The sequence below is a fragment of the Corvus cornix genome, chromosome 5, assembly GCF_000738735.6.
Source record: "Corvus cornix cornix isolate S_Up_H32 chromosome 5, ASM73873v5, whole genome shotgun sequence".
NCBI lineage: Eukaryota > Metazoa > Chordata > Aves > Passeriformes > Corvidae > Corvus > Corvus cornix.
Genome location: NC_046335.1, coordinates 16,156,048 through 16,172,897, shown reverse-complemented (window position 1 = coordinate 16,172,897; position 16,850 = coordinate 16,156,048). Strand labels below are relative to the sequence as shown.

Below are 16,850 nucleotides of genomic sequence, written 5' to 3'. Positions count from 1 at the left end.
TCTGATAAGATAATTAAAGCATCAATATACTATTAAGAACATTTAGTGCATTTTACCTGTCAAGTTTTGGATTATCTTGTCTTTCCCGTTGTTGTTCAAATCGTAGTTTCAATCCTTTGAATGTCTGCACATAATCTACATCTTCCAGTGCCTTCCAGTAATTTTCAATTACATGAGCTGTTAATGATTTTATATCTTCCTATAGGAAGAAACAAACATAAAGTGACTTATTTTCATTCCAATTAGTTTATTTAATACAATATAAAAAGTATCTGAAATGAGAATGCCATAGCAAGCACTGTATTCATTAGCTTATGCAAAAATGAGTATTAGAAGTGTAATTAAAAATCTAGAGCCTCAACTATTTGATTAGCAAAACAACATCAATTTTCTAGCAGTATCTCCTTCAGAACACAACAGAACCTAAAGCCTGACAAAAACTAGACCCAACTCAAGCCTAAAATGTCTTCCCCACTGTAACTTAGAGATATTTTTATACTGGTAAGAGTGCATGGCATGCAGTCCTTCAGGAACAGGCAGCTCCAGCAAGGGGCCCTCATGGGATCAAAAGTCCTGTCAGTGAACCTGCTCCAGTGCGGGCTCCTCTCTCCACAGGTCCTGCCAGGAGCCTGCTCCACCAAAGGCTTCCCAAGGGGTCACAGTCTCCTTTGGGCACCCACCTGCTCTGGCCTGGGGTCCTCCACAGGCTGCAGGTGGATCTCTGCTCCACCATGGACCTCCAGTGGGCTACAGGGGGATAGCTGTCTCACCATGGACATCACCATAGGCTGCAGGGGAATCTCTGCTCTGACCTGAGCCAGCGGCACGTTCATCTTGGAGCCAGCTGGCATTGGCTCTACTGAACACAAGGGAAGCTTCCAGCAGCTTCTACAGAAGCCACTCCTTTAGCCACTGCTCACCAAAACCTTGCCATGCAAACCCAATACACCACTGTACAAGTCACAACCACCTACACAGATGAACTTTTTCATAGCTTCAAAACCAGTTTTCAATCAACTGTTTCATGATGATCAGGTCATCTTATTCATTACCTTGAGTCCCAACTCAAAGAAAAAAGAGGTGATCAACACTGAAGATTTCAAGAGGTGACCATGCCTGGTGACTTACTCTTCTACAACTGTCTGCACCCTAGCTTGGGCCCAATTAGAGACTCCCCATGGAAGGAACTTGGTAGCACTCCATTAAAATAATCAAAAGAGATTGGTAGCTCTTATGTGTATTTCCATATTCCACTGAATTGACATTACGGAGCACAGCTAAATTTGATGGGTTTGTAGCAGTAGTTTCTAATTACATTCCTGTCATAACAAGCCCATCCAATCTGCATGATGAAATTTGATTAGTGCTGCCTTTGCAAATCTGGGTACTGTGAGTACAGTATCAAGTGAATTTAATCTTCAAGTAATGGTACTGTTTGAATGTAAAAAAGAACATGTACAAATATGTAATAGTGATATAAAACAAGGTTCATATAAATACAGTATCACATGGTCCCATTATGATAGCATAATTTAGGGCAAAAGCAAAACCAAAAGTAATATTGAATTACAAGACTAAACAATATAATAATTATCTTCATCATATAACAGCACTCACCACTCTGATAAATTCGAACATCTCTATTATGGCAGAGTTCATCAGGTTATAACGGGAACCATTATTTAGAAATGCTTTGACCACGGGTTCAAACAAAAAACTTTTCATTATGTAACGGTTGTAGAATTCATCCTTTAGCCCAATTATCTTTCTTTTGAAACGAAGGGCACCTGAAACAGATGTGTTGTCAAAGGAGTTTTTAAATTTAAAAGCAAAATTGCAGAAATTACTGAGCAGTTAGGGCAATTTACAGCCTCAGTTCATATACAGCAATACGTTCAGTTGTTCTCTGCTTCTCAATAGTCTTGACTATACCGCTGATTACTTATCTACTCTATCATAAAGAAATCCTTCATCATAACTGTACAAATGAAATGATCTCTGTTCACTGAAGGATTCATATAGTATTGTTTAACTATACTACTGCTAATATAAAAATCTATTTTTGATTTTTAAAATTACTTATGGTAAAGGTAAAACATTTTCTCAGTAAAAAAACTGAGAAATTTGCTTATCATCCCTATTATTCAAATGTTTGATTAGATTTAATTAGTACTATCTGATTAGGATATAAACTATCTAATTTTAAAATTGGTAAACAACACTTTATTCACGCATATAGTAAGGCAAAGGCTTGATTTACAACCAGTTTAAAGCTCTTTCTGAAACTCTAAAGTGTACACAAGTGAGAAAATGTCCGTGCATAAAGTACAATATCACCTGGCAGCACATTTTGCTTAGCAGCCATGTGTACAGGTTATTCAGTTACAAAATGTAAAAGGTACTTCTTATTGTATGGTACTGCTCAGTCAACTTAAGGCTTTGTTTAACTCTATGTGCACAACTGAACTACAGAGAAAATCTCTTACTTGTCTCCAGAATTAAGTCACACTGCTTTGACACTACTGAGCTGAGCATGGTCAAGAAACTACCATTGTCTGAAGAGCAGCACACTGAACTTCTGTGCAGTTTAATGCAGTCAGGTAGTCACAGTTCTAATTAACTACCTCTGATAATTCCTACTAAAAAAACATCAAAACTTCAACGCTTCTCTTAGTATATTCAATACCAACATACCATCTCTTCAATTCCCCTCTCCACTGAGATGAAGCAAAATCCTTCTTTTTTCAGGATAAAAAGGTATCTAAAACTGCAAAATTATTTACTAATAGTAGCTGATATATCTATAATCTAGTATGAGAAACATAGACTATAACAGTAGAATTTCTGTATTCAGTCAAAAATTGTCATGATCTATGAACAGTTTTTTTCCAGCAGAGTGAAGATATGTATCAGCTCACATTCACAAAATTCCAGTTTATTCCTCAGCTTTCAAACTTACACAATGCCAAGAAAGCGTGCTTTGAGGCCATGAGAACCAGTACCCTTCGCAGGATATCTTTGTTAATAATGTAGTTTTTTATGTGATAGGTATGATGTTCTACACAGAAAGTTAGCAATTCCAGTATTAATGCCAAGAGTTGGGCTGTCTGAAAATCATCTGTAATAAAACAAAACCAAAATAATTTAACATATCTGGAATACTGCCTTCAGAAGCTAACTTCAAATATCCAACTGCACTCCAGTAAACATTTCCAAGTTCTTTTATTTTCCCACAGACATTTTATGGAACATGCTGCAGGATATGTTTAGTCTTTTAAACAGAAATTGAACAAGCTTGTTATGGATTGAGTGTTTTCTATAAATACAGATACGGCAGGAAACTCTCTTAAAATATGAAACCAATTACATTTTTCTTAAATTGGTGTTTGAAGGTTCAGAGTACAAAACTTAACCCTAACACAAGCAGTCAGGCTTATTTAACCAAATCACATTATGATGTCCACACATCTACATCATAAACTATTGCCCCATATGCAGTATCTTAACTGAGTTTGCACCAAAAACGTGATCTATAATGCCTTTTAACTAAAGTACTGTGCAAGAAATATCTTGGGGTCTTCAAACTGCTGCTAGTAGCCAGCATGAACAGTTAGTTCATTACTGATCTCCGCTTTCTTAGTCTGATCTAGAAACAATACCCTCAAATTCAGCACACCTTCCCAGGGGAAATGTTGCAACATTTCTAGTAATCCCTGACCTTAAAAAAACATTTAGACATGTTTACAAGTCTACGTCAGTGAACTGCCCCATGAGTTCCTAAAAATTATACAAGTATTTTAATTTTTGCTAAGGCCAAATTTGCAGCAAAAGTTGCTCACTTCTTAAATCAGGTTTCTCTGCTGAGTTTTATGCCTATGCATTATTCAAATGACTAAATAATGAATCAGCGTTTTACTTTGAACTATGTATCATAATCTCAGACTCAAATTTTTTAGACAGAAAATGTCCTTTGACACTTATTCTAGACATTGACTTTCAACAGCCTTGATGTGCCCAAAATCCAGAGTGTCATTACCTTTGCTAGGCTTGTCCTCTGTAGTATTGGCCAATAAAGGGGCTGTCAGAACATGCATACAATGTTTGTAGAAGAAACCTAAGAACTCTGTCTTTTCTGTTTTCTAAGGAATGAAAAAAAATATATGTAACACATATCATCAAATACTCTAAAAACATCTAACGTAATTTCATTTGAAGGTATTTACTTACATTGGCAGTGGCAAGCATATTTTCTGGATCAACTAAAGTACGAAGCAAACCCATGAGTAGTACTGCCCCTCCAAGTTCTGGATCTGTGTCACAAATCATGTGCTCTATAATGAGGTTAATGAGTAATATATCCTAAGAGGAGGGGGGGAAAGAAAAATCAATTCAAATGGTACTCCCTTCCACCAAATCTGAAATTATACAATGCAACAAGCATCTGTGAACAGGTGAACACTCATCTCACCTAACAGAACTCTTTAAAAAACACAAAGCAGTTCAGTATCCTGTTACCAAATTCCATACTTCTTTGAAACAAGGGCTCATGTCATTCACAGAGTCATAAATATAAACCAGTAATTTCAAACCCCAGTAATTTCAAAAACAATACACACATTTCTGAGGACTCTCTACTTACATCATCATTCTGCTGCGCTTCCTGCATGACGAATTCTCGTACCATGGATGGGTTGTATTCAACCAAATATGAAAATATATCAGTGGCTGCACTTCGTACTTGCGCATCATCCATACCCTGGGAAAGTCAAATGAAACCATTTACGCTTTCTTGAAAAGCTTAAATGGAACCAGAAAACATACAGCTTTAATTCCTTTTCACAAATCATACCTAACTATTGCTAAAGCCATATTCTAAAACTAAGTTAACTCTCACTTCTTCTTTGTAGATTTGACAGCAGTTGGGCAAAATAAATTTTATGGTTTCCCTGCCCTTTGATCGATTTCCCTATTTTCTTACTTATTTGGATACCAAAAAGCAAACAAAGCTAGGAAAGCAAATGAGAAAACAAAAACTGAAGAACGCCAAGGCACTTACCAATGACATATTGTAACAGCTTTTAAAGTTTTACAAAAATATTTTGAACATTCTGAATCTTAAGCTAGGACAAGCTAAATGAAGCAAATAAAAAGAAAAGCACTTGCTGAAGTTTGTGCTGAAGCTACTTTTTTAAAAAAGCCTCTCTGAAGATAAACAAACTTGTTATGACAAATAGAATTGAAATGACTTACCAATATGACTTCTAGTGCAGGCAGTATGCCCATATTTGACAAAGTTTTGAAAAATGCATCTCTGTTTTGAGGCTGAAGTGTTTGTGAGAATGCACAAAACTCTTTCAGAAAATTTACCTGAAAATCAGGAATATACCAGTCAGTAATTAAAAAAAAAAAAAAAGGGATGCACATGTCACTTTGTGATAATTGCCACATGTATATTTTACAGATTTCTTACCAATTCCTGTCTTTTCTCCTCATCTGTGGCTTCATCTGTTAGTTGTGCAAACAAGTCTGTCAGAAATTTTTCATCTTCCTACAAAAGCAAAACAATACCATTTGTTTATTTGACAATATCAAAAGGCATCCAAGTATAATATAAAGTTCTTCTAGACCATGCTTCCTGGAATGAAGAGAACATATGTTTGTATACTGTAATTAATCACACCACTATCAACTTTCTAATTCAATTTTCAAGTAAATTAATATCTTGTTTTTGAGCTTTAATCATATTCATATCACTCCACCCCCCAACAATTCACTCTCAATTACAACGTTTGTTGTGTTGCCTTCTAGTTGCCCTTTTTCTACTTTCTACTGCAATTCTCACTGTTTTGTCTTTGCCTTCTTCAACTTCCTTCCCCCTTGTCACATGCCAGTCCCCCTAAATCACACCAACCTTGCTTCAGCTATTTACATACATTTACAAACATGATCTCCCACACAGCCCTACGCACGCACGCACACTCTCATATATTTATATCTTTGGAATGTTATTAGATGTCTGCAGCAGAACAAAAGCAAGAACACAATAAAGGGAAAGCCGCCTAACAGCAGGAATGAGGTGAGATTCCTTCCCCCTCAATGTTGTGAAAAGGGTGAATTCTAGAGACCAAATCAAAACAACTGTTCCTATTACATGCAGAATTTATTGGGCATTCTGGCTGACAGCAATCAAAACCCATTCCATTATTTTCACACTGCTGTACCTTAGCAAAACTGCAAACAGCTGCAAACACATTACAAATGAGTATTTAGATTGAACGAAGCAGCAATACTTAGCTTTCCATGAACTTTAGTGTCCTAACAACTAGGAGATTATTAAGACAGAAATAAACTTTCTCCCATCCTTTTCCCAATATTATACAATAATAAAACAGCACTTGCTAAGAAGGATTCCTGTACATCAGAAACTAATACATTTTTTCAGAAAGCTGCCAGTGTTGTTTCTTGCGATGTCAGTAACACCATGTGCAACAATCCCTCCATCCCAAAACCACAGTGCCAGAAATCCAAGCTGCTTTGCTTATGTTTGCACTGCATAAAGCAAAACCATGAAAGTACTTCAGATACACACACAAAAACTTTCTTATGTTGTGAATTACCTCAATACCTCATCCAGGCTCACCATGCAGCCTTGCTGAGAAAGTGAGTACCTCAGTTCTGACAGCACACCATGCTAAGGCTGCTGTGACACTGCCACAACACAATCAGGATCTCTACATGGCACTGCACAACAGAGATAAATCCACAACAGGCTGGCATGAGCTACTATATCTCACTGCACTATAATGTAAACCCTACATTTGGAATATGCCATGTTTCCTCTTGTCTGATGCTGAGCTGTGCTCCTAACCTGACCCAACAGACAATGAAGAAAAGCGATTTCTGGACACAAGTTCAGGTGCTATTTCTGTGTCTACTTCAAAATCCAAACAAAAGGAGATAGGAGAGACCTCATTTGAAGTATACCAAAATTCACTCTGGAGGATCAAGCACAGATGTAAATTTTGATTTGCAGATATCAACAGTCAAATATGTTCAAAACAACTATTAAGGTCTTTGATTTCAAGAAACGTACCTTAAGCTTTGATGGGAGAATACAAGGATGTTAGACTACCTGCTATTCAGCTGTTACATGGCTTTCTAAATTTTCTGTTCTAATATTTAACCCATTAGCCACCATAGGTAACGTAAGTAACCCACAGTAGACATACTGACATACTTAGTCACTAAAATTAATTTTAAAAAAACCAAACAAAGCCAAACCCCATAAAATCCAGTTCTTTTGAAGAATATGCAGGTTCTTTTCTATGATTAGCAGTGCATTTAAGAAAAGGCTACATAGTTTGCTTTCATTTCTCTTTTTGCTGTTTCGATCAAGATGTAGAACTAATCTTATCTATGAAAACTATTGAGAAGATGCATGCTTATCCCCAGCTGGAAAGCATAACCCCTATTTCCATTCTCACTGTGAAAGCAACTTTTCACCTCTTCCATAATACCTGAGAGTAAAGGCGAGTCAATACCACAAAATTATCTTAAGAGTGATCACTGCGAAAAAATAATGGCAACAGCAGCAGCAGCAGATAATCATGGCTCTTACATATGTAAGAGCCAGGAATAGTGTACTTCTGAAAAATAAAAACAGGGGTATTAAACTGGGGTTTTTATGTTGTGGAAGGAGGAGACCCTGTACTGTTGGCGGTATGTGGGTCTCATTTATGAGACTTCAGTGTCCCAGAGATGGAGTTCCCTGAGGAAGCTGCACATCTGGCACTATGTGGCAGAGCAGGACAGGCAGAAGCTGGCTGGGAGGGAAGGCGTGGGCAGGACCCCAGCTCAGCTCTCTGACCATATCCTGCCACATTCCTGACCCGTTCAAGATGTGGCTGTCTGCAGCAGAGGGCAATCCACTCACCCTGGTATTGGGCTTGCAAACATATGGGACTTGTACAGGGAACTTAACACTGGCAAGCGATAAAGACTTCAATGCTGGCACTTAATGTTTCAGGAAGAATTTGCAGAAGTTCAGTATGTAACTATTTTTCAGCATTCCAAGTATAGACCACAATACAGTATTTTACAATCCATCATTAAATATAATATTGAAATATTCTCCATGCCGTGTCCTCTCCCAAACTCCATTAAATACTTTGCACTTTTAAATTAACAAGATTACCTGAAATCTCCAGGCTTCAAAACAACCATGACCTATTTAAAATCAGACAAATTAAGATGGATCTGAGCGATTTGAAACATCCCACCCTTATATGGATAATATGCAGTAAATGGCACTTATTCCAAGAAAATAAAAACAACTTATTACTAACTTCACACTTACGGCTTAGCCCTGAAAAGCTTTTAGCATTTATCTCATTCCAGATGCTTAATGAAAGGCAGACAGGTTGCTGTTCACAAGAAATGACTCCCTCTCACATTTATAGAAAAATTGTCATTGCAAAGAACATTCTAAATACAAGATTCTCTCTCTCAAGCTGTAAAATTACTGACAAGGGCAATATATCTGAAGAAACATTTCTGAACAATACTACCAGGATCTGTGGAAATGCACAGTCTGAGAACAGAGTTCACATATTTTAGAAGTCACAAAGCACCAACACTCAATGCTAGAATTACATCAATTTACGTTTTCTTTTTTTTTCAACTTTCAAAAATCCCCCAAAATATGTCTGTGAACACAGTGCAAATGCATAATTCTCTGCAGTATGTGGTCTTTTCACGAAGACAAGTATCAAAACACATTTCGCTGTATCTTAGAAGCTGTGAAGGTCACAACTGTTTTCCAAGAGAACAAAACTGCAAACAATAGTTTATGATGTAATTGTGGATTCTAGGTACTTTCCCCAGGCACAGAAATTATTAAAAGTGCAACATTTAAACTATGTGTATACCAGACACTAAGTATATTCATTTATGCTTTACAAGTTCTAAGTAGATGCTTCTAGGATTTAATACATTTCAAAGTTCATGAAGATAAAAACAAGCCAGGCCAACTACTCACTCAATCATTTATGACTTTAAAAACAAGAAAACCCACAGGTAAGGTAGGATCACAAAAAAGGACACTATTTACATTTGTGATTCAACTTTCAAAGTAGTCCTCCTCCTCCCAAAAGGCACTTAAAAAAGGATTCTTGAAAACCAGGCCTCTCTAGTAATTAACATTCAGTTATCAGATACTTTTGTGTCTGTGATTACAGATAAATGACATAAACCCTACTTTTCTCAAAAAACAAACATCCAAGAAACTCAACACCACCTAAACTGGAAAGAGAGCACACATTCCATCCTAAATTCCACCTTCATATTCATTTTGGGCAGAAACAGTATTTTAGCCCATAAAGTGAAATTTTCATGAAATGTTACTAGCAAACAGATAAATACCACTTCAAACACACATTCCTTCCTGCTACCACACAGAAGATTTCTTAGTTTAAAATCTCCTTCATATCGGACTGCCTTTCCACACATGCCTTCATCATGCATTACTTCCACGTGAATCGACATGCTGGAAGAGTAGTGAGGATCCACCAAATCACTTCTGTAGTTTCTGCACACGTGGAAAATAATTTTCTACAATGAAGAAGTTAATCCCAAAAATCATGAGCATGCACCACTCATAAATGTCTTTCACCAAGTCATTTATTTCCCCCAGAAAGCAGTATCCTTTTACACTTCACTGCAAGGTGAATTTTGCTGGAAGTAAATCCCCAGTTATTCCTGAGCCAACTACTATGAGAAAGAAGACTGGATTTGGGCAAAACTACCAACATGCACTAAACACAATTCTTCCTCTAAAACAACTACAGATAATTATGTTTGCATCCACAGGACTCTGTTTAGAATAAGCAACTACCTGTAAAACCACTTTCAAAAATTAAAATCTGCCTATTGTTACACATAAATACAGTAAAATATACAGATGTACCTAAATGCCTGCAATTTTTTAGCTCTTGGAAAGAGATATAGGGACTACCAGTAATATGATTTTTGTATTTAAAAATTCTGATTTACCAGTGCAATAATACATCTGATCACTGCTCTACCAGGCACAAAAATTATTTTAACTTATGTCCACTTTTCTCCTTCTCTGAAAACTAAAGACCCTGAAGTCTACATGCACATACCCAAAAGTAATCCTAACAATATTCTTTATTCTGGAAGATAAAAACATCACATCATCTTGCTGGCAAAAAGAGCACACCAATGAGAAAAGGGGGAGAGAACAGAAGGAAATAGTGTTTGCTCACTCTATGGCGCAGTTTTGCAAGTTTTTTTTTTATGAACTAGTTAATAATACGAAGGGAAAGAACTGGTGGCCTCCAGTGTGAACATTAGTATGTATTTTTTTAAATTGCAAAAGAGCGTCATATAAAGCAAGAAACACCATTTACCTATCCCACCCCCACTCTCAAAACTTGGCGAACTCCATGTTTCAGCAAGGATTCTTGGTGGCTATGACATCTCAAGACTAGAACAGGTTGGACCCCAAGCAGTAAGAGCATATTAGGAGGGGCTGAAATTGCAAAAAAATGTTATAAACACCTCTCTCATATCTTACACACTGTGAATGAAAAAACCTGTAATTGAGTAGATTTTCACAGCAGTTAATTCTGCAGGCTGGAAATACTGCTTTCATGGCTTTACTATTCATCATGCAACAACAGTATCCAGTTTAGTGGGATGGTGACATGCTCACTTCAATTGACCAATCTTATAAAATCAAATCACAAACTAACCTCCAGTTCTCAGAAAAGCCTATCAATGTAAGCACATTTTTATAAAGCTTATGGGAAAGCTAACCTTCATGAAGAAGGAGGGAAGAATATGATTCATAACCCTAATGCCAAAGGTTACCTATTTTCTGTTTTTGGTTTTAGCACAAAAGGGCAACAATTATTTGCCTACCAAAGAAAGCAAAATCATGGAAGCAAATATCTTCTGTGACTACAGAATTTATTTTTTTTAAACACATACAAAATCTCTCTAATAAAGCCAGACCTCTGAAGAATCAGCATATTCTCATTTACAATATTCATTAATTATAACAAAAACTGACTTTAAATGTCAGTGACCTTTAATGACTGTAAATGGCCTATCTTGACCATAAATGCCTTAAATAAAACACAGTGGTAGTTTTTAGTAAAGTCACTCAGCCTGTCAAAAAGCCTAAGACACAATCAGTACAGTCTTGTACAGACTTCTAGTCACTTCTCTGAAACTGAAGTCTGGCTGAGTTAATTGAGATGAGACTACTGTAAGGTGCCACTTTGGTTAATACACAGCCTGACATGGAAAGGCCTTGTTACAGCTCACTGTTTTTCCATGATGGAGGTAACAGTTTTTCTTTTCCTTTCCTTTACAGCCAGAGAGAGAGAGAAAAGAACAGAATACCCAACAACTCAGTTGTATACATAAGAGTTGCAGTATGTCATGGGATATCAGCTACTCAGGGAGTCTACTTTTATTCTGCCAAGTGAAACTTTCCAAGAAGAGATCTCTTTTTTCACATCCTCAATGGTCCAAGAGAGACAACCTAAAGTCAACAGCAAAGGCATTAACAACCTTTATCATGCATCAACTAAGAACCTGAGATCTCATCCATGGCTTCCAATAAACTACCACGAAGCATCCCAGAGTCTTTTCAATTAATAATGACTTCTAAAAGAAACCACTTCTTAAGTAAACATGTAAGGTTAGTGAGTACCAAGATCTCAGAAGATCTAAAATAATGAATGGCAGGAACTACAGAGAACTATACATTCTTCATGAAGTAACACCCCCTCCACACACCCAAAGTATTGTGATACCAGCTACAGGAATGCATGTTAAACCACACACAAATGGAAGAAAGCCCTTAGGAATTAGTTATAGAAGTGAAAACAACAAAAGAAGTATTTTAGGTCAGTTCTCAGAGCATTATTTATTCTGCTTAAAGAAATGGGAAGCAATAGCATCATACATTTTATACACAGACTATAGGAATGGGGGGCTGAAATGAAACTAGAGTGCAGAGATTTTCAAAAAGTGCAACCTGACCTATTGCTCTATGAATCAATGAATAAATAAATACCAGGTAAGTAGGCTGAAACCTTGGGTTAGAGCTACACTGCAAGAACTTGAAAAATCAATCAGTCAATCAAACCTTTTAAACTCTTAGAAATGCAACGGACACATAATTTGTGAGTATTTTTTAATTCCCTCAAAACCAAAAATTGATCAACAACGTCAAATGAATTCCAACAGATTTTTACTTATAAATTCAGGGAGTTCTCCCTCCTTGCTAGAGAGCTGTACTGTGAAACTACTAGGAAATGCAATATAGCACAGGATGTATTATCTTTCTTGTGTGCTATCATTCTGGGCTCCTCAAAGCTGTGGAAAGCACTTCAACAATTCGAAATGTTTATCCAACTTTGAAATGCAATGTTAATTCTTCTGGCTCCAACATACATGAAGTATACTTTATTCCCAACCATAGAGAACAGCAACAGAAGTGAAGGTAAGGTTAAAAAATCTGCTGTCACACAATAAATCAAAATCAGATCTGAGCCTTTATTTCAACTGTAAACTGCAACTAACAAGTCTGGCAACCATACTAAACCTTGGTATACTAACCTAAACCTGCTCTACATCCATTAACCTAACACAAGTTGTAAGAGACAAAAAAAGGAAACTCATCAGTCACTAGTCCTCAATAAAATTATCTTGGGATGTCTGGCAAACACACCCTTAATTATTTTGCAGGATCAGGCCCTTTTTTTCTTGCCCAGTTTCTCAAGACCCCTCTCAGAATCAGCCACTGTAACCAAGACTCCTGAATAATTCTTCCCCTCCTACTCCTCAAGTCAAAATGTATCATCTTCAGAAATTTGCTTTTAGCAACTGTTGCAAAGCGGGCAAGACATTTTTGAGACAATAGTCATACTGAATGCTCTAGTTGAGATCCCTTAACTTGATCCTCACCAACATTCTCTCAAAGTCAGACTTGTAAACTTCTTCAAATTGGCAACTCCAAAATGATTAAGGCCTTCTAACTGTTTCAGATAAGCAACTGTGACTTTGTTTATCAGTGACACACACACAGACATGAACAGCTTGGTTCACCTGGGCACAAGCTGGGGCCTAGTACTACTGAAGATGGCCCAGGTGTTTCACCTGACAGATTAAAGCTCCGATAGAGTGGATTAAGTAATACCAGTATTCTGATAACTGAGTGCAATGGATGAAAAGTTGTGAGGCCTAGTTTTGACAATTATTTGCTCTATGAGTTTGCAAAAGGAATTTTCACTCTGTTTTGCTATGTTTTCCATGAAATTATACAGGGTACATCCTGAGAGTCAAACTGAAGATAAATAAGGTTAAACCAATCAGTAACATCTAACACTTGGTCCATTTCTCCAGATCAGACAGCCCCTACAAACACACTGACTATTCATTTTTTAAATTCTGGGAGAAATAAGATAACGATAATTAACTTCTACAAACCAAAATACATGTGCTGTAACACCCTGCTGAGTTAGCTGAAAGCTTCAGAAAGCTCCCCTTACTGAGATGTGCCACCCATTTCTAACACCGTTCAGGAAGTTCATGGGTTGGTGCAGAACATCTAAGACATTGGTAAGCTATGTAAAGTATCAAATAATCTCTTTACATTTGCAGTAAGACATACTTAATGAAAAACTGGTAATTCCAAGAAGCATTATTTAGGGACTTATTAAGACAAACTAAGAAAACATTCAAGCACCTAAAGCAGTCTTATGTTCTTAATCTGTACTTTCCAAACAGCTAATTTAATTTACTTCGAAATTAGCAACAGCTACATCGTGGTAGGAGATTATATTGTGAAATTTAGGCAAAGTAATCTTTTTCATAGTAATGTGACAAAAGATATCCCTACGTCTAGTGACTAAAGAGTCCCAAAATAAAAAAGAAAAACTAACCCTCGAAACTTCCATTAAAATCAAAGATTCCAAGTGAAAACAGTACTATTCATTCCAAAGAACCTTATTCAATATTCCACATGTTTGCTCAATTTAAATCGGTTACAGAGAATCTAGTCCAAACCCAGAAATTAAAAAACCTGTATTTGACAACTCAGTACTCAAATCCATGCGTTTTCTGTCACACTCCACAATCACTTACAGAATCACAGAAGTGAAGGTTCCACCGTAGCACCTCAATCTTTCCAGGACTATTTACCCAACTTTCTTTGCCCAAGCGCAAGTAAGAGACTATGAATTTTTGAAACTTACCTGTAACATGCCAACTATTTCCACTTTATTAAAAAAGATGAAAGAATGAAGTGTTGATAGCATATTTTCCTCAAAAACTGAGGGAGTGGGTAGGACCATATCTTGAATATACTGTACTCTGTATGTCTGATGTATTTTTTGTTTCAGCTCTGGATCAGATATAGGTATCACCTCTTTAAATTTTGCTGTCTTAGTCAGAAATTCCCTGTGTTTCCGTGACTGTGATAAAGACGGATCATATTCTAGGCATCCAATTACGTCCATGATACATTCCTCGGAAAACATGACTTCAAAAAGTGCAGTTCTGTTCAAAAGGAAAATTCCTTTAATAATTTCATATAAGTGGTGTAGTCCTTCAATGTTCTCCAAGTCTTCGCACACATGAAAAATTTCTAAGAGCTTCTTAATATAACCCTCATTTTCCAGTGCTAGTGCGAGTTTTTCACGACGTAACGGTGAAGGCAGTGAAGATGCCACAAGTTCTGCGATTTCTTCTAGTCGGCTGAGTTCACAGGATGGCAATTCTAGACCTGGTGATGACATATCATCAAAGCGTTCCTCCTCAGATTCATCAACAAGATCCTGAGTAATATCGACAGAAGGGTCTTTGCCTTGAACCTGAAAAATAAGATGTGTCAAAAAGTGGAGTTTAATTTTACTGCTACTTGAATGCTTTTTAAAAAATACCATTTAAGTATCACACTTTTTCTTTGTATGGGCAAAATAGAAATGCTAATCTAGTCTGACACTGAGCACAGCTGGTTTGGAAAATAACAGAGATAATGAGAAGACTTCTTCAAATAGAAAGCTTTAAAGAACTGTTTCTACATTAGACATTTAACTTTATTTATTTTCTAAAAACAGGAGGAAGAATAAGGAAAAACCTACATTTTCTGAGTACTTCAAATAAAACCAGGAGGTTGCAATTATTAATATGGACAGCAACTTCTTAATAGACTACTGAACTAAGTTGTTTGTTTCCAGTCTTTATTCTCTGCAGACAGATTTTCAAATGCAAATCAGTACTATTCTAGTGGTAGTTTAAACATTTATCTATAGGCTATTAACTGCTCTTGATGCTTTTCAAAGCTTCCACTACCTCAAACAGAGAAGAGAGGCCAGTCTTGCTAACTTATCTGTTGTTTTCAGTCCTGGAGAGCTGCAAGTCAAAATCCATTACTGTGCACTTCCTAAATACTCAACAGAGATGGAGAATCTCCTCTTAAGAACAAAAAAGCTCAAACCAACACTGACAAAAGAATAGCGGAAAACTGACCATCAGAAAAATAATGCACAGGACTTGCAAAGATCTCTCCAGAGATATGAGGAAACTGTGGAAAATATGAATTAGTAAAAAAACACACAGATGCTTGGGTACCAGAGTGTATCAGCTTTAATGACATCTTAATTTTAGCATCTGCCTGGAGTCTGATGTGTCAAATTCAGAGAGGCACTGCTGTGCAGAACAGTAGAAGGTGCTGTTCTTTTTAATCTTGAATATCGGCAAAAAACACCTGGGAGAAAAAATGCTTCATTTCTAACAGCAAGCCTATACTTCGAATGCTGCTAAACCCCACGTATTGTTCTGCTTATACAGCAGCAACCACTTTCTCTATAAAGGATATCAAAGCTTTCCTTTTAGAAGAAGTTTTAATGACTGAGGAAGCTTAAGATCTATAAAGTAAACTAGACACAAATACAACAGCACAGCCTCAAAACAGGATGTAAAGACACTGGTTTCCTACAAAAATATTAGATCTTTACATGAGGGTGAGGAAGCTGGGCTTCCTCTCTGGGTGTTTCCTAAGAACAAAACTTCCCCTCTTCTCCACTTTGTTTCTGTCCCCAGCTTTTGGGCCATCGACTGCTAAGGTTCTTGGAAATATTTCTGTACTTAATTTACATAAGTGGTAAAGTGCTGAAAAGAATCATTCTTAAAAAAAGGAGTAATCTATATGCATGTAATTGTGAAACCAGGTTTCTTCTGCTTTATTTCTGAAATCACTAAGAACAAACTTCAAAACACAGAGTGGGGAGAGCTAAATGTTTGTTAAGAACAGAAAGAGAGTGCAGAGAGAGATTTAGAATAATTTAGAGAAATCCCACACAATGTAGCACAGAATTAAGAGAAGTTGTAATGCTTTGAAGGGAATAAAAAAACCAAACAAGAACTGATAAAGTGGACTAACATCAGTGAATACATTGATTAAACTCTTTTGGGTCAATTGTTAATACGCCAACAAATATTATCCACAAACAACACTGATTCAGTGACTATACAATCATCTGGTTGTAGTGGTAAAACATATGTTAAAATATATACATACTACATATAAATTGTTTGATTTCTTAAAACATTATCTTTAAGGTGATAATACAGGGAAAGAGCGATCTCCTACTATCAGATCGATCTTTCATAGCCTGGAAACATTTACATGGAAAGAAGTTCTGAGAGAAACTCAACATTCCCCTCACCTGAAACAGAAGAATGAGAAATGTAGAAAGAGAAATGTAAATAAAATACGGTTTTATTACATATACCATATATAAAGTTACATT

General features: G+C 36.6%; 1 protein-coding gene across 2 annotated transcripts in view; it reads right to left on the bottom strand.

The window, feature by feature from the left end:
* The window catches only part of PPP4R3A (protein phosphatase 4 regulatory subunit 3A), a 41,833-nt gene that overhangs the window by 6,519 nt on the left and 18,464 nt on the right, over window positions 1-16,850 (bottom strand). For both annotated transcript variants that reach the window (XM_039552458.1, XM_010394232.3), the window contains 9 exons: window positions 14,292-14,909; window positions 5,471-5,548; window positions 5,251-5,367; window positions 4,640-4,756; window positions 4,228-4,359; window positions 4,037-4,139; window positions 2,960-3,118; window positions 1,618-1,787; window positions 57-199 (listed from right to left, as the gene is read on the bottom strand). In XM_039552458.1, the coding sequence (XP_039408392.1) occupies window positions 57-199; window positions 1,618-1,787; window positions 2,960-3,118; window positions 4,037-4,139; window positions 4,228-4,359; window positions 4,640-4,756; window positions 5,251-5,367; window positions 5,471-5,548; window positions 14,292-14,909 (1,637 nt within the window). The remainder of the gene's footprint in view (window positions 1-56; window positions 200-1,617; window positions 1,788-2,959; window positions 3,119-4,036; window positions 4,140-4,227; window positions 4,360-4,639; window positions 4,757-5,250; window positions 5,368-5,470; window positions 5,549-14,291; window positions 14,910-16,850) is intronic.